Consider the following 23,794-nt stretch of genomic DNA (forward strand, 5'->3'; position numbering starts at 1 on the left):
ACCTTTTATTTGAAATCCCCCTCCCCTGAAAATGCTACTTATTGTATCGCTTAGTTCCATGTTGGTTCTTCACATTCAGGCCTTATTTTCTTACTCCCAAAAGATTTAACGGGATAATCCCCTCTACCCTTTTGTCTCAGTTGAAAGCACATCCATAAATGTTCTTGCAAAGCACTCTTAAACTTCTTTGGACCTTTCTTGGTGAAACAACAACCCCCTGAAAATCCCCGCTTACTGGGATAGAACAAAATGGCAGTTGAACCGGACGAAGCATTCATTCCAGCAGGATATTTCTGCCCTTAGTTGTGAGGGAGGGACAATAAGGAATTCTGGAAGATTGCAACAACAGAATATCCCCTATATAGTAAAATAAAATGTTCATATATCAGTATATTAAACAAAAAATAATTTGGGTCATGTTTGTAATTATCATCTCTTTGTTTAGCTTAAAGTTGATTTTAAAACGGAAATGCTCCTTTAAGGCGTTTGGATTAAACGAAACGACCCGAGAAATGAATATGTAACAGCGACATCACGTTGGGTCCCAAGTGCGGATTAAAACCAGTGCAGCCTTCCTCAATAAAAGATTGCGATGCAAAGATGGCGTTGGCTTTGCGCCTGTGTCCCTTGTAGGCGTAAGATAAATTGCCCTCATATAAAATGAGTTTGGAAATGCAGCCTGGGAATGGTAAGGCCTCACGGTGATTATAGGTATTTTTCGGCTCTTAATGATCCTCATCAAATGCTTGTAAAGGATAAACAGAGGCGCAGCTGGGGCGGTGGTTCCGGGCCTGCTGCAAAACCCGTGGGGATACCTTACTAGTTAGCGAAGTTTATGCCCATCCTATTGCAATGATTGATTTGAAAGAACAAGGCATACAGAAGGTGGGTTCCCTTAACGGTGAAACCTTCGGCAAAACTGCACTTTGTCTGCATGCAGCTGAACCTGTCTGCATTATCGGCAGCTCGGAAGAAACTTCAAGAAAGGATCAATTAGGTGGCATTTGTTTCAGAGTTCGCTTCTCCTTTGGTTGTGTCAGATCTTTCATGGTCATCGTGGATTATGACACCCTCCTAGTTGTGGCGTGATCCATGTCCCCCACTGTGAGCACACATGGTGTACTCGGATTACCTGCAATAAAGGCTGATACTTACTGTACTTACCATCATTCCATCAGGCAAACTGAAAGGAACACAGAGTAATAGGCCTGGTCTGTATTGTGTTTTCTGGACTCTAACACACAGTGATAACCAACAATCAAGTTCTTTCCCATAATAAGGGCTTCTTTATTGATGTCTGGAGGGGGCAGGAGGGCCTTCTAAGTAGGGGTTAGGAATCAGAAGCTGCAGTTATTGGTGATGCTTCAATTCCATTTTCTTGGTCTTTGTTCTGGAAGGCAAAGGTGCGTTAGATACTGTATTTGTGTGTATGCATACTCAGTGTTGCTATAGAATGTTCCTTTGCAGTGAGAAGTTCTTCCCTTCGCACTGTGACCTTTAGGTGGGATGGGTCCTTCTCTTGCGTTACTCATGCTCTGATATCTAATAGTCCTCATATTCCTCCTGCTGGGGGCGCAGAACGACACTGTGGTAGGTTTTGATGCAAGAGAACGCAGTGGGCGGGATCAAGCGCCGGTCGATGAAGTTATTCTCCAGGTGCACGGATATAAGGTTGGAGTCCTCGGATACTCTAGTGTCACAGATTGAATTGAGGGGCACATACCTGGGAAGGAAGAAAAAAATGATAGTGTGACCTTGTTTTGTGTGACCATCGGGAATATTCCAACTACGGTTCCTTCCATCGTATGTGAGAATATTCCCATTGTTTTCCATTGTATCATACTATGTCCTACTTTTAGCCTACACGTCTCCAGAAGTCCAGGTACAGAACTTGGTTACAGTGACCTGGACTCAACCTACCTAATTTTATTGAAGCTTAGACGGAGGACCTGCAAGGACTTCAAGCTCAGGATGCCTCTGGGGATGGCCGGCAGCAAGTTGTTGTCCAACAGGAGCTCATTCAGTGACTTGTACAGGCCAAAGAAGGATACCGCGTGGATACCACTATCGCTCAAGTGGTTGTGCGAAAGGTGAAGAAACTCCAGCCCCGGCTTCAGGTGGGCAAATACGTAGCCTGGGATGCGCTCAATCTGGTTGTGGTGCATGACCAGCTGCTGTAACCCCCGGGGTAAGAAGGATGGAACGTGTACCAAGCGGTTATGAGACAGGTCCAAAGATTCCAGGTTCCTGGAATAACATGATGTGCAAAGAAGGTTACAGGTTCGATTCCGGCCTCAGCTATCAACATTCTGATATTGGCTTATCTCCGTGTCTCCGCACTCAACACTGTTTCTGTCTCCTCTCCCTCGGACTCTGCCATGCAGTCCATGGTGGCAGCATGTGCTTCTGGGAAATCACCCCGCGTGGCTGCATAAATGTCTCTAAAGTATAACTGAAAAATGGCGTCTAAATACAAGTATTATTATTATTATTATTATTAATAACTAGAAGAAATCTAATGTTCTTTTTGCACTGAACAACAGAGTAGCACGTTATTGACCAGATGAGTTTCGAAATCAAATGAATACTGTATGCCATTGTCCGACTTGTTCATTCCGTCACTAACTCCCACAAGGAGGTTTATGGCTTACATCTGCAAGCGGGAAGCCTCTGCCGTTGTTCTAACTTTAGTGCACTTGGCAGAATAACTCATTCTATGGTACTTAAACACTGAAATACTGCTCTTTGAGCCTTCTTAGTGCATTTTATTCGTTTTACCGCATTACAAATGCTTCCCCGGTATCTGAATCCCGCGTGCGCACGCCGGGCAGGTATGCAAGAGAAAGACTAACGCAGGAGACCGGGTGTGCTTCCCCATGATGGTGCGACCCTAATGTGTGAGACGATGATAAGTGCAATTGGGGGAGCATGTCTCCTTAATAAACAATAGATATCTCTTATGGGAACTTCTGCAGCTTCCTAATATTTGTTAGACGATTGGAGACTGACGAAGTTTACACGTTAGTAACGATGTTGGGCTAATGACCCGGATATGAGTGGTTACCACACAGCTGCTATAATGTTACTGTTAAGCCTCCCACATACTCCGCGACTTTTTGATAAATCCGATTGCCAATTCTTGGAGTCAGGAAGGAATTAATGTTTCCCCTTAATGGGGTTTTTTGTTTGCCTTCCTCTGGATCAATAAGTAAGTATAGATATAGGATAAAGTATCTGTTGTCTAAATTTAGCATAGGTTGAACTTGATGGACCTATGTCTTTTTTCAACCTCATCTACTATGTAACTGTGTAACTGTGTAACTGTGTAACTGTGTAACTGTGTAAGAGAACACAGCCTATCCATGGTACCCGTACCCAATGCCTCAGTGTCACTTTGTCCCCCTTTGATAGGGACATGGCTCCCCTCTGTCTTGACGTCTTTCTATAATAACTGTAAGGGCATTGTCTGGTTCATGACTACTCACAGCAGGTCGATCCAGGCCCGAGGAGCGATACGGTCTTCTTGCAGTCTGTTGTTGCTCAGCACAAGGACACTTAGGTTCAGAGTTTTGTTCAAGATCCCCTCAGACACAACCTCAATGCGGTTATTATCCAGATGCAGCTCCTGTGTAAGATAACGTGGGCAATCTGAACGGGTGACTTCTGGTGTGTACAGACACACATCTAACGTGTGTTCACCGACCTATCCAAGTGGGGAAGTCTCCTGCTCTGGGTTTGTCAATGCACCTGTGATATAACCTATAAATAGGACCATTTCTTGCGATTAAAGTCAGACATTGGGGGAGTTACAGATGGGCTACAACAATGCATTATAGCAAGGGGTCCAACTCCAGCCATCAACGGCCACCAACAGGACAGGTTTTAAGGTTATCTCTGCCGAGTAATCGCTGGGCATATCGCGATCGTGACGCAGAGCAATCGCTAGGCATATCGTGATCGTGATGCAGAGTAATCGCTGGGCATATCGCGATCGCGATGCACAGCAATGGCTGGGCATATCGCGATGCAGAGCAATGGCTGGGCATATCGCGATGCAGAGTAATCGCTGGGCATATCGCGATCACGATGCAGAGCAATGGCTGGGCATATCACGATGCAGAGCAATGGATGGGCATATCGCTGGGCACAGGAACCCCCGGAGTTCAGGACGGGATCTTTAGGTGCTGAGATCATTAATCTATCCTCAAATGAATTGACTGATGTGGAGAACTCTGTGCGACAGGAGTCCCGGAGGGTAGGTCCCGACTCCCTTCGGGCCCCCCACCCCCGGGCTGGAGCCCCCGGGACGTGCTCGGGCTCCCCGGGCGCTAGTTACGCCACTGCTGCTGATGTTCAATTTAGTTGGACAAACGACTGGGAGTGTTGTGTTTTTCACACTTTCCCGTTGCTGTTTGAATATCACACAGTGCACCTGTGTGTGAAATGCTTCCCATGGTGTATTCCGAAGAGATAAGTGTGTAAAAACACCCGTAGAACACCTGATAGAAACAACTGCTTATAATTCAGCCCCGATCCCCGCAGCTTTGGAACTGCTGCAACTGGTGAGATGCGGGAGCCTTACCATGAAGCAGCGAATCCAGGGTAACACCCAGAGGAGACTGAGGAAGCTCGGCATGTTTATTTCTAACTGTGTACTTATGCTGTCATTTAACAACAAAAAAACCACGATAAACTGCTGCTTTTAGACAAAACGGTGCTTGTTTTAGTTACCATTCAGCACAAAGTACATGTCTGTAGTTTTGGCCCATTCTCTGGTGAGACGTGGAAAGAGACGTCGCTGCTATAATTATCACTCAAAAAACACTCTGATTTTGTATCTTTCCAAAGAAAACAGTAAAAAGCTTTCTCCTGTAAAATAATGTCAAACAGTAAGCCTTTGCTCTGATTTTCTGGATGTGCAGTACCACATCATTCTTGTGGTTTCAGATTCCTTCGTCCCTGTGAGTATTTGTATTCATACACGTGTATGTGTGTATATATATATATATACACACACACACAGTATATAATTATATAAGCATATAGTTTAGGAATGCAGAGACTGTAGGGGGGGGAAACAAGAGGGAAGGTGGAAATAAAAGTATGACTGTAAAACTATTTGAAATATGACTTTTTGCGTCTGGAAGAGTCCAGATGTTGCAGAGAAAGTTGAGTCTCCCGCAGGGTCTCGGCAGAAGCATTTTACGAAGGATAATATTGCAGCGGTCAGATAAGCAAACATGACCAAAAGCAAAGCACCCCTGGAATTCCCCGGGCCTGGCCTTACATTCGCCTCTTCTTGCGCGCGGTACGTACAGGAGACGTAGCTGTTGGGACTGAATGAGATGACAGATTGTGGGTTGTGATGAGCACACTTGTGTAGCACGTGTATAACGGGGAATTGGTCACTGTGCAGGGGGAGAAGGGTGGGTCACGGGAACAGGAAATGAACACGAGGGACGGGAGTGATTGTGCTGGGTCAGGATAGCCTTGAAAAGAGCAGGACGACACGAGACGGGGCAGATAATCCTGGCGCAATGCAATGGAGCTAGGGGTGGGCACCCCCATTCCTCAAGGGCCACCAACAGGTCAAGTTTTCAGTGTATCCCTGCTTCAGCACAGGTGGCTCAATCAGTGGCTCAGGCAAAGACTGCACCCCGTGTGCTGATCCTGGAATATCCTGAAACCCTGACCTGTTGGGTCGCCCTTGAGGCCTGGAGTTGCCCACCCCTGAGTTACAGGTCCAGCAGGGGCTAAAGTAAGAGCAGAGAGCAAGCATTTCGATGCCGGCTGGATCCGAGTTGCAAGTTCAAGTCCTGGAACCCGGCAGGACTACAAGCTGCCAGCTGCGGAGGTTTGCAAAAGAGTTTGCCGTATTGAAGACCACCCGAACAGTGAGGCTATTATGCCGTTGGGGTTTGAAAAACACCCAGGGAAATCAGTGGATCTGTGGTCTGTACAATTCCTATATGCATATTACAGACCTGTGTGATTCCGCTGGCTGCATGCAGCAGGGTGGGAAGCTTGTCTGGTAACTATGGGTGGGAAACGCATCCGTAGCTGCTGACTCCAGCAGAGCGCTAGTTAAACAGACCAAGCAGACTTGATTAGCAAGGTCACAGCTGCATGCTAACGGCATCTTTCCTCATTATGCAAAGTCCCTGGTCAGGAAGGCAGCCGCCCTGCGACCCTGCTACTGAAGGTCGTTCTACCCCCTGAAACAAGCTCGCTACACCTAGCGGATACACGGTGTGAAATCTCCGCGTGCTTTAACAGGGTTGCAGGGACTTTAAGTGACAAAGGGCGCTGCCCCCCTAAGGCCTGATTCTTTCTTTCTCTTGTGTGTATTTCACCTTGGGATGCCCAAATAAAGACCCTTGCACAGCTTACCCTCGTGTCCCTGCCTCTTCACCGCACGAAAAACGTATTCCAGTGGAAAGGCTAAAGTTAATTACCAACATATGGATGTCATCAGAACTCAACACATGTAACTAAAAGACGGATATGTGTTCAGTCTTGGGGTTCCCGCTCCGGACTAGGATGTTGAACCAGAAGAAAGCAAAATCATTTTTTTTTTCTTCACACCCCTGTTATTTTAATGGCTGGCAGTGTAAGATTCGGCATCCTTGTTCCCAGCCCAAACCTCTGCGAAGAAAAGCACGTGTGAGACACCCGTGTGCTTCCAGAGAACAGAGAGAGCCAACGGAGCAGAATCTCACTCCTACACCACCTTGGCTATATCCCTCTACAAACAGACAACCGCCAGGTGGACGGGCCCCTCGGGAGTGTTTTTAAGGGGTGCAGTGAGGATAAACGTTTACGTTTCCATGGAGTATGGCCTGCACAGGGCTCCGCAAACAGCAGCTCGCTGAATGGATGCCCTGTGCTCCAGGATAAAAGCAAGAAAGACTGAAGATTAAAAACGCTTCAGTAAATACAGACATCTGTATTAGCCCATGTTTTCTAGGAAGCAGCCACACTTCCTGTCCGGAGTCACAGGAGAAGGAAGTCCAAACAAAACTGCACTTTTAAAACTGTTTCCCTGGGGGGGGGGTTTAATAGTGAAGTACGGGGGCGAATCCAGAATGTATTAAAAGGCAGGGGTTTCCCATTCTTATCTGTGGCCACCCTCCCTTCTCCCCAGTACAGTAAGTGTTCAGAGCCACACACAATGTGCCTGGCTTGTTCTTGTGGTTGCTGACCCTGGCTATGCTTGCTGTGCCGCATTACTGGCGTCACATCTGCCGTTACCATTGCTTATCTGGTCTCACAGAGGGTTTACCGGTGGATTGATGGTGTATTGGGTGGCTTATAAATACTTCTTACCTGCAAGGACGCCGGGAGCCCTGATGGTATCGCCCGGAAATGATTGCGGTCCATGCGTAAATAAATCAGCTTCTTGAGGGGTTTGAATGTCAGAGGGTAGACGTTGCCATCATGAAGGGTGTTGCCCTCCAGTTGGAGAGTCAGCAGGTTATTCAGCCCTGAGATTTGGAGACACAGCACACGTTTCACACTCTAGTTTGGGGGGTTTCTGCTTACTGTGCATACATCAAGTTGCAGTAATGGATTTGGTTTGTTGGACAACAACCCCAGCTTGTCATCCAAAGTGAAGGCCATAGGGCATGGGTGGGCAACTCCATTCCTCAAGGGCCACCAAAAAGGCCAAGTTTTCAGGAAATCCCTGCTTCAGCACCGGTGGCTCAATCATAGACGAAGCAGGGATATCCCGAAAACCTGACCTTACGGTGGCCCTTGAGGAATGGAGTTACCCACCCATGTCTTACCCACCCATGCAATGGAAGAGCCAACTCATGCCCGTGTGTCCAGTGCTTGAATGAGCCGTTAAGAAAAGACCCCATGTCAAGCTGAACCTACACCGAGCAGACAGCAATTGTTTCAGGTGAGATGGCTGAAGAATAGAACACAGATATGCAACACAGATATGCACCCCCTGCATTGGTCTCATTCATGTGTTTAGAGCTTTTCTTCTCCCACCATCCCACTGCAGAACTACAGATGTTTTCTTTCAGGACTTTAGGAAGCTGGGATCTGGGAACGCTTTGCACAGTTTGTGCAATTAGGTTGGCTACACATTTGTTACATATCATGGTAATTTCTCGTGTGTGTGTGTGTGTGTGTGTGTGTGTGTGTGTGTATACTGTGTGTGTGTGTACTGTGTGTGTGTGTCATCATTTGTTTCTCAAGTTCCACATTGGGGAAATGCTGCCGGGTAGGATGTAAAGAGGTTAGCATTGCACCGAGCTTCTTACACCGAAAAGCACTCTGTAACAATAAGAAGTGACGGCGCACGGCGAGCGATGCTTCCGGGAGCTCTGATTGCTCTGTCATGGTTTATGGTAATTAAGGGCGGGGTGGAAGTCCTTGTCTAGTGCTTGAGCTATGACGCCATTGGGTTCCTTACCACGAAAGCTGTGTCTGTGCAGCTCCTGGAGGTCGTTGTCGTTAATTTTCAGTTCTTGGAGGGATGGTGGCAGCAGTGGGAGCGCAGTCAGGCGGTTCCCATCCAGGTTGAGTCTTCTCAGCTTGGTTAGATTCTGAGAAACGAGCCCAGTTATATTCTCCTCTTCCTTTTAAGTAAACGGCAATACTTCTATTTCAGAGAATGGATAATCCATTCATCTTTACAAGTCACCTATAGCACAGCATACGGCCATTACGCTCAACCAATCGCTTCACTTGCGCCTGAGATTTCAGCTGTTTAAGTGATCCTGTGTCATTCATCTTTCCTTATTGCAGAGCAGTTATCAGCCACCTAGGTGCTGATAATCAGTTTATTCTGACTCCTGCACACTGGGGCAAGTCAGTTTTACTCTTGCCCCTGTTATGCACACAAAGTCCTTCCTTTGTTCTGTAAGCTTTATTGAAGTACAACAGCAACATAACAAAGGGGGTGAGGGGGTCTGTAATAGGTAGCAATAGTTCAGGGACAGGTAAAGGATATTAAACTTTACCAGGAGATGGGGGATATGACAGTTCCTGAAGGCTGCTGGTTGAAAAGAGGAAGGGGATATGACCCAACAAACAGAAAAAGGGTCAGGGAGAGACCAGCATCCAGGGGGGGGGGAGTCCTGGATCATACCACTCAGCCAGTGGAAAGGTTGGTAGGCAACAGGCTGAGCTGCCAACACAGAAGTTACAATGTTGCAACATGACACTGAGGAGTGATGGCTGCCTCAGGCCTCGTTCAGGGTGTCAGCTGCAGGACTCGGAGGGAGGGCGGGAGGCAGCCAGTGCGGGAGTTTGCTGGGCGATCTGTGTTTATCCCCCAGCAGACTTTTCAGCGTTGGGGAGGGGGCGGGGTTACACACGGCAGGGTAAGTATCCAAGTTGCAGTCATGAAATCATTCTGAAGAATGATTTCATTGGCTGCCTTGGTCCCTGTGACGCTGCTGCAGCTCCAAAAAAACGAAATTTTCGTTTATTGAAACTGTAGTCAGCGTCAACTCCTGGCTTCGGAGACAGGGCGGTTGCTACCCTGAAAACCAGTATTCAAATTGAATACTTTGTTTCTCACGGCAGCACGCACGGCAGTACGCCCTCCCTCCGAAGCCAGCACCCTGAACGAGGCCTCAGAGCTGGGGAGATATACAGAGAGGTTCCAGGAGACCCGTCATCTGCTTCCTGTTCCTCTTACAGTATTTATGGACAAAAGCAGTCGGCACAGTGCTGACCCAGTGTTTAAATAATGTAACTTACCCTGAAGACATCAAATGACAAGCCAGAATCGCCCAGTTGGTTCTTGCTGAGATCCAGCCACTCCAGGTTGGGTAGGCCTGAGAAAGCCCTGGCAGGGAGCTTGGAAATCTCATTCTCTGGGAGGGGAGAGATGGAAACAGCGTTTGGGGTTTGATATTAGCCAGTGTTGCTGAAGTTAAACCATCCTGACCCTCCAAACAGTAGGCAAGAAGAGGACATCACTTCTTCTCTTAACCCTGGGTAAGATCCTGAGCTCAGCCTGTTGGTCACAGAGCAAAGGAGAGGTTGGTTATAGGATTTACTCGGGCTAAACGTTTTATCTTGATACCCTTGGTGAGCCTCGGCGGTGGATATCTCATGTATATCAGTAACAGAAAGCATGCTTTCTCAGCATTGCTGATAAAAGGGATTATCTTTAAAACGTTAGAACGGTGATTTTCAACGTGGGCTCCGCGAGCACCCCTCAGGGGTTCCGCGAGCACCCCTCAGGGGTTCCGCGAGCACCCCTCAGGGGTTCCGCGAGCACCGCTCAGGGGTTCCGCGGGCGCAGGGGGGGGGGGAGCTGGGATAACTCTCCCGGCTGTCCCAGACCCGGCGGCGGCACCCCCACATAGCAGTGAACGGGCGGCACCCGAGCTCAGCAGCAGCAGCCGCCCGTTCACTGCTCTCTTTGCTCTCCCTGCTTCTGCCGTCAACTTCCGACTGACAGGAGTGAGAGGAAGCAGTATCAGCGCAGGCGCCCTTAAATAGATAGTGTCTGTTTGTGGGGGCGAAAGAGTGTGTGGGGGGGGGAGGGGGAGAGAGCGTTTATCTGTGTGTGTGTGTGTGTGTGTGTGTTGTGTGTGTGTGTGTGTGTGTGTCTGGGGGAGAGAGAGAGTGTGCCTGTGTGTGTGGGGGAGAGTGTGTGTGTGTGTGGGGGGGGGGGAAAGAGTGTCGGGGGGGGGGAGAAAGCGTTTATCTGTGTGTGTCTGTGGGGGAGAAAGAGTGTGTCTGTGTGTGTGGGGGAGAGGGAGAGTGTGTGTGTGGGGGGGGGAAAGAGTGTCGGGGGGGAGAGCGTTTATCTGTGTGTGTGTGTCTGTGGGGGAGAGAGAGAGTGTGTCTGTGTGTGTGGGGGAGAGGGAGAGTGTGTGTGTGGGGGGAAAGAGTGTCGGGGGGGGGAGAGAGCGTTTATCTGTGTGTGTGTCTGTGGGGGAGGGAGAGAGAGATTGTGTGTGTGGGGGAGAGTGAGAGTGTGTGTGTGTGTGGGGGGGGAAAGAGTGTCGGGGGGACAGAGCGTTTATCTGTGTGTGTGTGTGTCTGTGGAGGAGAGAGAGAGTGTCTGTGTGTGTGGGGGAGAGGGAGAGTGTGTGTGGGGGGGGAAAGAGTGTCGGGGGGGGGGGAGAGAGCGTTTATCTGTGTGTGTGTGTGTGTGTGTGTGTGTGTGTGTGTGTGTCTGTGAGGGAGAGAGAGTGTGTCTGTGTGTGGGTGAGAGGGAGAGTGTGTGTGTGTGTGGGAGGGGGGAAAGAGTGTCGGGGGGGGGAAGAGCGTTTATCTGTGTGTGTGTCTGTGGGGGAGGGAGAGAGAGATTGTGTCTGTGTGTGTGGGGGAGAGTGTGTGTGTGTGGGGGGGAGGGGGAGAGAGCGTTTATCTGTGTGTGTCTGTGGTGGAGGGAGAGAGAGAGTGTGTCTGTGTGTGTGGGGGAGAGGGAGAGTGTGTGTGTGTGGGGGGGGAAAGAGTGTGGGGGGGAGGGGGAGAGTGTGTATCTGTGTCTGTGGGGAAGGGAGAGAGTGAGTGTGTTTGTTTCTGTTTGTGTGAGGGAGGGGGAGAGAGAGTGTGAGTCTGTATGGGGGAGGGAGAGTGTGTGTGAGAGGGGGAGTGTGTGTGAGTAAGAGGAGGAGTGTGTGTATGTGTGTGTGTGTGTATAGAAGAGAGAGGTTGGGGAGTGAGTGTGGGGGAGTGGGAGCGTAAGGGGGAGAGACACAACAGACAGGAGGGGGGAGGGGCGAGGGTTGGGGTTCCCCAGAAATTTCACAATCGAATTCTGGGGTTCCGTAACCAAAAAAAGGTTGAAAACCCGCTGCATTCGAACAACCCACAGACCTCCTTATCTGCACAAAGGCAGGAGCTGCACGTAGCATTGTCTGGAGAGAGATATGTTCGTACTCGCTGCTGAACGTTTCTAGGGAACTAGTTATCTTGGCTGCAACATTTCCGTGCATATAGTTAGTACTCGGTCACCGGGGGGAAGGGACCGGCTGCTTCTCTCTTTGGAAGACGGAACCGTTTTCAGACCTTTTTGGAGCTCACGTAAAACAAGATCCAGTCCGTTCTCATGGCTCCCACCGTACGTATAGATCTATTCATCCAACGTTACTCTGCACGGTTATTATCCCCAGCACTTTGCACAAATTCACAGCAAACATCAAAAGTCACTTCCTGTCTGCTTTCATAGGCAATAATAGCCTGCGGTGTATGAAATGTAGACAACTCAAATGGTTGGACTGAGAAGAGTCTGATTCAAGTAAGTAAATAGCTCGGAGGTGGTGACCAGGTGGGAACGACGGGGACGGGTTTGTCATTTTTTGGGAACATCGGAAAAAATCGCGACCGCTCATAAAACGGCAAATGTTCTTCCGGTATTTTGTTGTTGATTCAATAAAGGTCTCAAATAGGCAAATACTGATGGTCTGAGGCCGTGCGTATAGTGCCCGCGGCGGGCGACGGCGACGTCACCCAAAAACAAATGCATTGCCGCCGCCGCCGCGTGCGCTTATGGTAAGCATGACGGCGACAATGCGAAGGAGCGTCGCGGATTTTGGAAGCTGGCAATATTTGATTTTTCAAAGGCTGTCTCCTCATGTGACAGCCCCTGAACTAATCAAATGGCAGTAAGCCCGCGACGCCGCCGCTAGCGGCGACGGGTGACGTCATGCGTCGCCCTTCGTGGGCACTATATGCGCGGCCTTAAACTCTGCAATGACCAAATCTGGGCGATTCAGCAAATATCCTTCTTCCTGCAAACTGCCCATTGATCAAATAAACAAAACCCCATTGTTATATATCTGGTGATATATTTTGAATGTGTTCTCAGGTGTGGCTCTTTCCCGCGCAATCTCACATTTCCCAAGCCACGCATCCAGTATATCTCACCACTGATGTCTGATTCAGAGAGAAGTAGAACTTTACATACTCCTGGAAACCAAACCCCCCCACCCCCCCAACTGTATATACTTCCTGGAAACCAAACCCCCCCACCCCCCCAACTGTATACAGGCATACCCCGCATTAACGTACGCAATGGGACCGGAGCATGTATGTAAAGTGAAAATGTACTTAAAGTGAAGCACTCCCTTTTCCCCACTTTTGATGCATGTACTGTACTGCAATCATCATATACGTGCATAACTGATGTAAATAACGCATGTGTAACAGGCTCTATAGTCTCCCCGCTTGCGCACAGCTTCGGTACAGGTAGGGAGCCAGTATTGCTGTTCAGGACGTGCTGACAGGCGCATGCGTGAGCTGCTGTTTGCCTATTGAGCGAAATGTACTTACTCGCGAGTGTACTTAAAGTGAGTGTCCTTAAAGCGGGGTATGCCTGTATACTTCCTGGAAACCAACCCCCCCCACCCCCTCCAACTGTATATACTTCCTGGAAACCAAACACCCACCCCCCCAACTGTATATACTTCCTAGAAACCAAACCCCCACCCCCCCAACTGTATATACTTCCTGGAAACCAAACCCCCCCCCCCCAACTGTATATACTTCCTGGAAACCAAACCCTCCCACCCTCCCAACTGTATATACTTCCTGGAACGCAAACACCCCCCTACCCCCCAAATATATAAACTCAGACAATATTATTAAAAGCATAAAAGACCATACATAATGACCGCTCACGACACAGGAACACTTGCCGTAGGTGTTAATGATGCCCGTCACAGGACCCTTCGACAATGCGAGTTCCCCCTGTGAATATTTGGAGTGGTTGAAGGTCAGGAGGAGTGGGCAGAGGAGGGCAAAGCTGGATCCAATGGATTGTTCCAATAGTTTGTTACGACTTTGTGTTAGTAAAATGAGTCGGGAATGTGTGGTCATTCCCAATACTGCTTTATAGTGCGGCCTGTTTCGTTTCACTTGGTCCTGGACATGAATTGAGGTTTTTTGTTTTGTTTAATCTGATAGACTGGGATTCATTTAATCCTGTGGAGCTATCCCTCCTGGAACATCTGTCCATAAAAGGAACCCAAATAATATTAATGAGCAGAGAGATAATTGATATTCACGGTAATTTAAAACCTCCTGCCTTGCAAAGCCGCAGCTGGATATCTCAGAACTCATTTACGGACAAAAAAAAAGAACCCACAGTGAAAATGAACGCGCTAATTGCATATTTACATCCCACATTCGCACGCGAGCTGCGCTATAAACACGATCAGCCCAGAAGTGACGCCATCGCGGGAAATAGAAGCTCTTCAAATGCATCGAAATAAATGTGTTTTATCAACATTTCTGCAGTGGATTCAGCCTCATTGAGACACGGAGGAGCTCAATTATAACAGTATGCTGATGCATTTGAAGCGTTGCTGTTTAAACCCATTTAAAATTGGTTACTTTACATACCTATCTGCTGCGCATGTTTATAGATTTGCTTAAAGGCGTAAGTCAGGACGTCTCCCGTCCCATCCAAGCCAGTTTTTTACTCCACTTTATATTATTAAAAGAACAAATCTATGCTGCAGATCTGCAGCAGCCATTGCGGTTACTGACCGTTAACTAGCCCTTACTCACTAACTATACCGTAAGTAACACTCAGTATGTATGGTTTTTGTGTTTCCTGAGCTGCCCTGACATCTCATGTTGGGGGAGAGTTCGTACGATGTCTCCTAGGCGTCCTCATTGGTTATCCCACCCAAAACTGTGCTACTCGGGGTCCCAATGAAAAGATTGTGCAGGCGTGGAATCAATGCTTTAACAATATTACTGTGACTAACAATCGGAGAGTCTGGAGTTGCCACTCCTCTCACTACCACAATCGTTCCTTAATTGTTCCCCCAAAAGACATTGCGGGGGATGTTTTTCTTCATAAGGAATTGGAACCGCGTTTCAAGAAAAGTCCGAATACTTTTAGTGAATGTAGTTAACTATTAAAGAGGCCGGTGAATGAGCTTTAGTAATTGTTGTTCTGCTTTGTGTAGGTCAGGGGCTTCTCAACTTCAGTCCTCGAGACCCCCCCCCCCCCCCAACAGGTCAGGTTTTAAGAATATCCCTGTTTCAGCGCAGGTTGCTCAGTCAATGACTCAGTGGAAAACGGAGCCACCTGTGCAGAAGCAGGGATACCCTGTAAACGTGACCTGTTGGGGTGGGGGGTCTTGAGTCTAGAGGACTGGAGTTGAGAACCACTGGTGTAGACACTATAGATAGAGAGATACACCATGTTCCTCCTACCAGCTAAGTACAGCGTCTTGAGCCCGGGGTCCGTCATTAGCGGGAGATACTTCATCTTTGTGTTGGCACACGCGATGGTGGATTCTGCCAGCAGACAGCCACTGGGGAGAGACGGGATGAAGCTGTCGGTTGGTGGAACTGAAGGCCTCACGCTTGGGGCAGTCGGAGCAGGAATCACACTGTGAGCCACATCAGGTTTCTTGTTCCTTGGCACCTGGTCTTTTAGCGGTTTCCCCGCACCGCGGTGCTGTGCCGACCCCTTCCACGCTTCCCGCTGTTTCGTTTTCTCTGCAGAAATAAAGGAGACGGTTTAGAAGTAACCAAATGGAGTCGCTTCAGTCCTGGCAGAACCTGACACAAACCGTCCAGGGTGGATAAAATCCGTGGGCGACAACGGGGAGTGTTGGGTTTTTTTCTAACGTGATCAGACAAACCAGATTTATTTAAAGATCAGCGTAAAGATCTCCTACTATTCAATTCAACGCTACAAAACCAGGTCTGGGTGTGCAACCGGAGATCAGTGGCGAAAATCCTAAAATAAGGGCCTTCAAATGATAAAGTTGTTGACTAGTATCAGTGACGCAACTTCGCCTAAAGGGGCCCCCGGATGACGTCACAGCATCACATGTCGGCTGGCGACCCCTCGCCATGTGACGTCGTGTCGCCATGGTTATGCAGCCTCACATGACGCCATAACAACGCAGTGTCACCTGGTCGCCACGATGGCATGGAGAAGGGCCGCTGATGGCATGGAGAAGGGCCGCTGATGGCATGGAGAAGGGCCGCTGTGTTACAGAGGCCCCGCTCTCTCCTGGGCAATCAGTTTCATTGCTGTGGGGAAGAGTGCGGGGGCTTCTGCAACAGCTTCGGGAGGTTATCAAGAGAGAGGGTCCCGACTCCCTTTGGGCCCCCCCTTTAGCATCCCGGGCGGTAGTTACGCCACTGACTTGTATCCTGATTGTCATAACTATTGTCAGGATAATATCACGAGATATTATGTATTGTAATCAATCTGGTGCTTCATCCCTTGGCCAGGCCTAGTTTTAGGACTGATACAATCTAGGGATAGGAACATATGTTTTGCCAGAGATGGGAGTAAATGATGGTTTTCCCGACACTAACGTAAACAGAACCCTAGTTAAGGGTTTTCAAAGCATTCCTGGAAGGGTTTTAGGGAGTGCCAGGGGGCGTGACTATCCCCATAACATCCAGAAGATATGAAATATGGAATCATGGACTTGACAGCGATGCTGACGTATAACATTTTGATATTTGCATTCGTGACAGGGAGACGGACGCGATAAGGACAGATATGGGAGGTCTAGCAGGTAATAAAGGACAAATATCCATCTGTCGCACAAATTTAGGATTAAGACGGTCATACTTAGTCTTGTTACGTCCGTTATAAACGCCTGAATCTATTGATGTAGCTCACGTGTGTGTAAGTATTACAGAAGAGAAGTTATGAGTGCGTATATATACTGAGGCAAAACTCAAACGTCGTTGGGAAGAAGTTTTTTTACTCTGTCATAAAACCGACAATCTACCAACTGATTTACGACGGGGATGGGGGGGGGGAGGAACGGGGGGGGGGGCCTTATGTTGTTTTAATGGGGGGGAAATGGACATAAGTCTGAGCAACGGATTATGAAAGTCAGCTTTCAACAGAGGGGTGTGTTTGGTCCAAACATGTCATTTCTCACTTCTTCGCCAGTGACCTCTCTGGGAGGAAAGACTGAGTAGACCACCCCTGGCACGTAGCATGTCTGGGTTGATACTCTTACCTTTACGCGCTCGTTCCAGTTCTGGCTTCTTTGGATCCTCAGTATCCGGCTCTCTCTCTTTATTAGATTCTTTCGTTGCCTTCCCAAGAGACACATTTTTCTTCTGACTGAGCGTCTCTTGTTTCCCATAAGGGGCTTCCTTCTTCCTTGGGGGACCTTCCACCTGCCTGTCCCCATCTGTGCCTTTTCTTCTGCTCTGCTGCCCTTTTGATGGGGTGCTGGCTTGTTTCGCTGTGGGCGGTCCCTTCACAGGTTGGGGTGCTGTTCTTACCTTGCCTTCTTTGTCTTGTAACACCTTGCCCCCCTTTTGTTTCTCTTCTCTTTTGTTTTTCCTCTCTTTTACTATTTCTTGGCTCGCCTTTGGTGTCAAAGCAACAGCTTTCAGTTGTGGGGATTCTGCAGAAAGAGACTCGCAATTACAATAGAGAAGTTGATCATCATTTCAAAATGACAGTGTCTGGTGTGTATAACACACACACACACACAAATACACACACACACACTGTATTTTAAATATTTTTTTCAATCAAGTAAAGTGTGTGAAGCCCTTTTAGACAGGGGTTAAGGCCCTGTCACAGCTTACCTAAATCAGGGGTTCCTCTGAGCTCGGTGCCCCCCCAACTTCCCCATAGACTTCCTGGTAAAAAAAAAACCTACCAACACGGCTCCTGGGGTCACCAACAGAAAGCCGCCACATCTCCTGGTGATGATCCAGCTTTCTATTGGCTGCCAGCCGGAGCAAACTCTGACCCAGCTGCCATTTTGTGTCCTCCGGGAAAGTATTATCGCCACTGAACAAATGAATTCAGTCATCGGGAACAGAGGATCCTCAGAGGTTGGGGGACCACAGATCAGCTCTTGGGGACTCCCTTGTTCAGGTAAGCTTTTAAGGTAAAAAAGTCTGATCCCTGGCGGTATATAGGGGGTTCCTGAGCCCGGGTGGGACTGCGCACTTAAGCCCCAAATTGTACCTTAGCGTGAAGGGTGTAGCTGTCACATACAGCAGGAGCTTCCAAAGTCGCTGCCCACAATGCTTTGCATCCATAGCAACGAGGCATTGTGGGGCGTGACTTTGGAAGCTCCCTTTGTGAGTGACAGCTATACCCCCCCATGCTGCCTACACACACTGAGGAGCAGTTTGGGGCCTTATTAAGCGTGTTCCCCCCACAAGCTCAGGACACCATACTGCCTGGGATCGGTCACACAGTTTTGTTAGCGATTAGTCTGAGTCAGCGATAAGATTTATTCATTAGGGGTTCATGGAATATTTTCTGATACGGGGGTACAGTGTAATAAGGCTGGGGGCCGCTGCCCTAGATTATACACACGCCTTAAATACAGCACTTACCTGCTCTCACACAGACTGGGCAGCACGCCCCAGGAGGGGTGTGTACTCTCCCTGCGGCGCACGGAACCTCCGCACAGTCAGCAGGCTCGCACACCCGCGTCCCTCGGTCGCATATGCATACCGTGCATGGCTGCGGCGACCATGCGGCTCCGTCGTGCATAACCATCCCGTGCACCAGGCACTGCCCTCTGCCTGAAACGGCACCCGGTTACCACACCAATCCCTTCCACAGCAAGAGAGTAATAACATGCACTGCGCGCTCTTCTGCGAGGATGCGCCGGCTGGAAAACGTACGACCCATTAAGTGCGGAAGGTGTTTATGGCAGAAGACTGCTTAGTAAATGTGGCCCTTTTATATTATTCTGTAAAACAGAGTCACTCATTTAAAGCAGCGCTCCTGTAGATCAGGCTTGCGTCGGTTTTCGGTGCTGGTTTTTGTCCGTCACCGTAACGGTGGCGTGAGTCGTTTTATTTTAGCGCAGTAAAAGCAGAAATACGCCCCATACATACGTCATGTTTCAGACACGAAAAAATGCTACTTTTTAAATGTAAATGTGCCAGGACTGACCGCCAGGACTGACCGCCGGGGCTGACCGCCAGGACTGACCGCTTTCTTGATACATAGATTCCGTTAGGTCAAGGGAGCTCAACTCCACTCCTCAAGACCCCCCAACGGGTCAGGTTTTTCAGGATATCTCTGCTTCAGCCGAGCCATTGATTGAGCCAGGTGTGCTGAACAGGCTGTCCGACTGAGCCACTAATTTAGCCAGGTGAGCTGAAGCAGGCTGTTCGACTGAGCCACTGATTGAACCACCTGTGCTGGAGTAGGGATATCCATCAAACCTGACTAGTTGGGGGGGGGGGGTCTTGTGGACCGAGGTTGAGGCCCCTGTGTTATGTTATCAGGACCAGCACGGCAAGGCCTTTATTATAACACAAAACCGAATTAGCAAAGGAAAAAGTCCCTTTGCTTCCTTTCCCTGGTGCTATTTTTGCACGAGTTTTGCACTGTGGAAACTTTGATCCATAACCACCTTTCTAACACATTAAATAGTAACTGTAGCACTGACCAGACAACGTGCCGTGTCCGAGGAGATCATATATCACCCTAAAAAGTATCAGGATCTGGAATAAACCCATCTCCGCTTGTGCAGGGAACGGTTACTCGCACTTACGTTCCCTTGTCTAGTAATGGAAAGCATGTGGCAACCCGGCGATGGAAGAAAGACAGGAAGCCGAATAATTATCCTTTCTTCCCTCGCCTGCCGCAGCGGGAGGGGCTGCTATTTATTAACCTTTTCACGGCAGGCACCTCCAGCACTAAAGAAATTCTCTAAACATGGTGCGGCCTCTTTCCGTGTTTCTCCCGGGTTACGGTATGTTACATTGGGCTCTCCCATCTGATGCATCTGATCCCAGACGCGCTATTAGAGAGGGTTGGGGTTCCTTACAATGCATCTGATCTCAGACGCGCTATTAGAGATTGTTGGGTTTCCTTACAATGCATCTGATCTCAGACGCGCTATTAGAGAGGGTTGGGGTTCCCTACAATGCATCTGATCTCAGACGTGCTATTAGAGAGGTTTGGGGTTCATTACAATGCATCTGATCTCAGACGCGCTATTAGAGAGGGTTGGGGTTCCTTACAATGCATCTGATCTCAGACGCGCTATTAGAGAGGGTTGGGGTTCCTAACAATGCATCTGATCTCAGACGTGCTATTAGAGAGGGTTGGGGTTCCTTACAATGCATCTGATCTCAGACGTGCTATTAGAGAGGGTTGGGGTTCCTTACAATGCATCTGATCTCAGACGCGCTATTAGAGAGGGTTGGGGTTCCTTACAATGCGTCTGATCTCAGACGCGCTATTAGAGATTGTTGGGTTTCCTTACAATGCATCTGATCTCAGACGCGCTATTAGAGAGGGTTGGGGTTCCTTACAATGCATTTGATCTCAGACGCGCTATTAGAGATTGTTGGGTTTCCTTACAATGCATCTGATCTCAGACGCGCTATTAGAGAGGGTTGGGGTTCCTTACAATGCATCTGATCTCAGACGTGCTATTAGAGAGGTTTGGGGTTCCTTACAATGCATCTGATCTCAGACGCGCTATTAGAGAGGGTTGGGGTTCCTTACAATGCATCTGATCTCAGACGCGCTATTAGAGAGGGTTGGGGTTCATTACAATGCATCTGATCTCAGACGCGCTATTAGAGAGGTTTGGGGTTCCTTACAATGCGTCTGATCTCAGACGCGCTATTAGAGATTGTTGGGTTTCCTTACAATGCATCTGATCTCAGACGCGCTATTAGAGAGGGTTGGGGTTCCTTACAATGCATTTGATCTCAGACGCGCTATTAGAGATTGTTGGGTTTCCTTACAATGCATCTGATCTCAGACGCGCTATTAGAGAGGGTTGGGGTTCCTTACAATGCATCTGATCTCAGACGTGCTATTAGAGAGGTTTGGGGTTCCTTACAATGCATCTGATCTCAGACGCGCTATTAGAGAGGGTTGGGGTTCCTTACAATGCATCTGATCTCAGACGCGCTATTAGAGAGGGTTGGGGTTCATTACAATGCATCTGATCTCAGACGCGCTATTAGAGAGGTTTGGGGTTCCTTACAATGCATCTGATCTCAGACGCGCTATTAGAGAGGGTTGGGGTTCCTTACAATGCATCTGTTTTCAGACGCGCTATTAGAGAGGGTTGGAGTTCCTTACAATGCATCTGATCTCAGACGCGCTATTAGAGAGGGTTGGGGTTCCTTACAATGTATCTGATCTCAGACGCGCTATTAGAGAGGGTTGGGGTTCCTTACAATGCATCTGATCTCAGACGCGCTATTAGAGAGGGTTGGGGTTCCTTACAATGCATCTGATCTCAGACGCGCTATTAGAGAGGGTTGGGGTTCCTTACAATGCATCTGATCTCAGACGTGCTATTAGAGAGGGTTGGGGTTCCTTACAATGCATCTGATCTCAGACGCGCTATTAGAGAAGGTTGGGGTTCCTTACAATAGATCTGATCTCAGACGCGCTATTAGAGAGGGTTAGGGATCCTTACAATGCATCTGATCTCAGGCGCGCTATTAGAGAGGGTCGGGGTTCCTTACAATGCATCTGATCTCAGACGCGCTATTAGAGAGGGTTGGGGTTCCTTACAATGCATCTGATCACAGACGCGCTATTAGAGAGGGTCGGGGTTCCTTACAATGCATCTGATCTCAGACGCGCTATTAGAGAGGGTCGGGGTTCCTTACAATGCATCTGATCACAGACGCGCTATTAGAGAGGGTCGGGGTTCCTTACAATGCATCTGATCACAGACGCGCTATTAGAGAGGGTCGGGGTTCCTTACAATGCATCTGATCTCAGACGAGCTATTAGAGAGGGTTGGGGATCCTTACAATGCAACTAATCTCAGACGCGCTATTAGAGAGGGTTGGGGTTCCTTACAATGTATCTGATCACAGACGCGCTATTAGAGAGGGTTGGGGTTCCTTACAATGCATCTGATCACAGACGCGCTATTAGAGAGGGTTGGGGCTCCACAGAATTTCACAATATAATAATAGGGTTCCTCAACCAACAAAAAGGTAACAAAACACTGTGCTTCGACAATGGAGCTACAAATAATTCACTGTCATTTTAGTGCTGGAGGCCCAGGGAGATAACCGTTTATAAAGAGTTGAACTTGAGTTAGGATCCCCCACATGACAGGCCAGCGCTGCAACTACCCATCGTCACCACTATTCTCAGAAGAAGACTTTGCTTGATAATTAAGCCCTGCTGGTTGAAGGATCCATTTAAAAACACAAACTCAAACTGTACTGTACCTGCCACCAAAGTGTTGCCAACTCCTGGGCGATTTTGCTTGGCCACGGATGCCTTGTCCTGTCTGATGGGGCTGTGTTTGGAAGCTGTCTGAGCCCGTGGAGGTTCAATGGCTTCTCTAAGGTTTGGTTTGCCAACGTCTCTCATCTGGACTGTTTGCAGCAGGCCTGTGCTGTTGCTGACCTTCTCTGGGGTCTTCAGGGCCCACCCAGTGAATCCCAACACACTCAGAGACAAAGCAATGAAAAGAAGATTCATCGTGTGCCCTCTTCCCTTTCCTCCAAGTACAGTATACCTGTCGCCTTAAGTTAGACGCTCAGACAGATTTAAGTCCGGTCTTTACTTCCCTGCCCTATACAGCGACTGTGAGGAGTTCTCACAACTCAACCCAAGCCTTTTCCAAGATGAAATCCCCAAGAGGGCTTAACTTAAACACAAGGTGAACTCCGTTTGCTTCCCCCTTCACCGTGAAGTCAAGATCCTTTTCTCCCAACAAAAAAAAAGAACACGCATCCATCAGCTGGGATTTCTCTTCATATTTGGGCAAGAAGGAACCCAACCTGTTTTCTTTACTGTTACAAAATGCTGGTTCAACAAGCCCAACATTTTATCAAGCGGGAGTTTATGGGAGGTTGGACGCATACCAGTGGCTGCTAGTGCTCTGAATATAAAGTTACAGACGGGCTTCTCACTGCGAGTCCTGCGGCCTTGTCCCCATGAATGGGACCTCTGTTTGTTCACAAGTAGCACACAGAAGGGGAATTAGACTCCAGTTAACACGCTGCAAACTCCTCTCCCAGCGCTTCCTGTGCCGTGCTGCGGTATGCAGCGGCTGCTGTAACTTTATGGAATAGATTACGGGATGTTTTTTCAATGCCCTTTTCTGCGCCGAAGTGCATGCGTCCATATTATCGCCCTAAAGAACTTCAGGGTCAAATAAACGTCCAAAATGTAGAACGTTTCTGCTAGCCCTCGTCTTATTTACGACAATGGTGCAGAAACATTTTTGGGGGGGGGGCGCAGAAATGTGAATATGGATGTATACTAAATATGGACGGAAAAAAATAATGCTTCCATGCGCCCCAAAATCATCCGCCAAGTTCCACTTGGCATAGAATCATTAAAAGACATTTAATAATGTTAGTGCAGAATTATATTCCTATGTATCAACCCAAAACGCGGCGCGGATGTCTCATTATACAGGGTAACAGAACGTGCCGTCTGGAAATGTCAAAATGTGCAGAGTAGAGAGAAGGGGGGCTCTGCGATGGTCGCATCAATACAAGGCGGGGTTACTGGGCAGTGATCGACTTCGCAGGCAGGCCGAAGCGTCGGTCAGTAACCCCACCTTTTATTGATCAGACCGTGGCAGTGCGGCCCTTCTCACGTTGGACCTCGCCGGTGTCCGGTGTCCGCCGGTGTCCGTACCGAGCCCTGCGCGCTGTGACCCACGGCAGCTCACCAAGAACCGCGAGCGCACCTTCCCCTTGGATAATGTCACAATGTGGCCAGATCTCTCTCTGTCGGCACAACCGTAGCATGGCGAATATAACACCAATAACTGATATTTACACTAGTTATAAATAAATACAAAATACACATTTCTGGTTGGTTGTATTTTTTTTAAATGATACGTCTTCATACATACAATACTTTTTTTTAAAGGTTTGTATG

At 48.5% G+C, this 23,794-nt stretch overlaps 2 protein-coding genes across 8 annotated transcripts in view; one reads left to right on the forward strand and one right to left on the reverse strand.

Moving 5' to 3' along the window:
* Window positions 1-1,276: 1,276 nt before the first annotated feature.
* LOC142471931 (extracellular matrix protein 2-like) lies at window positions 1,277-22,969 on the reverse strand. Of its 2 annotated transcripts, XM_075578398.1 has the most exons (10): window positions 22,123-22,969; window positions 18,283-18,474; window positions 16,935-17,330; window positions 15,151-15,438; window positions 9,721-9,836; window positions 8,426-8,558; window positions 7,327-7,484; window positions 3,486-3,625; window positions 1,921-2,247; window positions 1,277-1,723 (listed from the first exon to the last, which is right to left on the reverse strand). In XM_075578398.1, exons 1-10 carry the CDS (start codon window positions 22,376-22,378, stop codon window positions 1,543-1,545), a joined length of 2,187 nt encoding a protein of 728 aa, XP_075434513.1. In that variant the 5' UTR covers window positions 22,379-22,969; the 3' UTR covers window positions 1,277-1,542. The 2 variants fall into 2 exon arrangements, with proteins under 2 accessions (XP_075434513.1, XP_075434514.1); XM_075578399.1 differs by lacking the exon at window positions 18,283-18,474 and having other exon boundaries at window positions 22,123-22,961.
* The window catches only part of HAUS7 (HAUS augmin like complex subunit 7), a 69,348-nt gene continuing 57,307 nt past the window's right edge, over window positions 11,754-23,794 (forward strand). For 3 of the 6 annotated variants that reach the window (XM_075578412.1, XM_075578409.1, XM_075578410.1), the window contains exons 1-2: window positions 11,758-12,043; window positions 12,152-12,220. Coding sequence is in view for 1 of the 6 variants with exons in the window: in XM_075578408.1 (XP_075434523.1) it covers window positions 12,032-12,043 (12 nt within the window). In the remaining 5 variants the exon portion in view is untranslated. Of the gene's footprint in view, window positions 12,044-12,065; window positions 12,221-23,794 lie in introns of those variants that run through there. The other 3 variants (XM_075578411.1, XM_075578413.1, XM_075578408.1) reach the window with 2 other exon arrangements.

This window comes from Ascaphus truei, chromosome 21 (genome assembly GCF_040206685.1).
Source record: "Ascaphus truei isolate aAscTru1 chromosome 21, aAscTru1.hap1, whole genome shotgun sequence".
Lineage (NCBI taxonomy): Eukaryota > Metazoa > Chordata > Amphibia > Anura > Ascaphidae > Ascaphus > Ascaphus truei.

Bases quoted from the DNA above. Each gene is read 5' to 3' on its own strand.
- LOC142471931 (XM_075578398.1), bottom strand. From the start codon at position 22,378: ATGAATCTTCTTTTCATTGCTTTGTCTCTGAGTGTGTTGGGATTCACT. The intron at 18,475-22,122 runs GTACAGTACAGT...GTGCCGTTTCAG, and splicing joins TGGCAACACTTTGGTGGCAG to GCAGAGGGCAGTGCCTGGTG. The intron at 17,331-18,282 runs GTAAGTGCTGTA...CTCTTTCTGCAG, and splicing joins CCCAGTCTGTGTGAGAGCAG to AATCCCCACAACTGAAAGCT.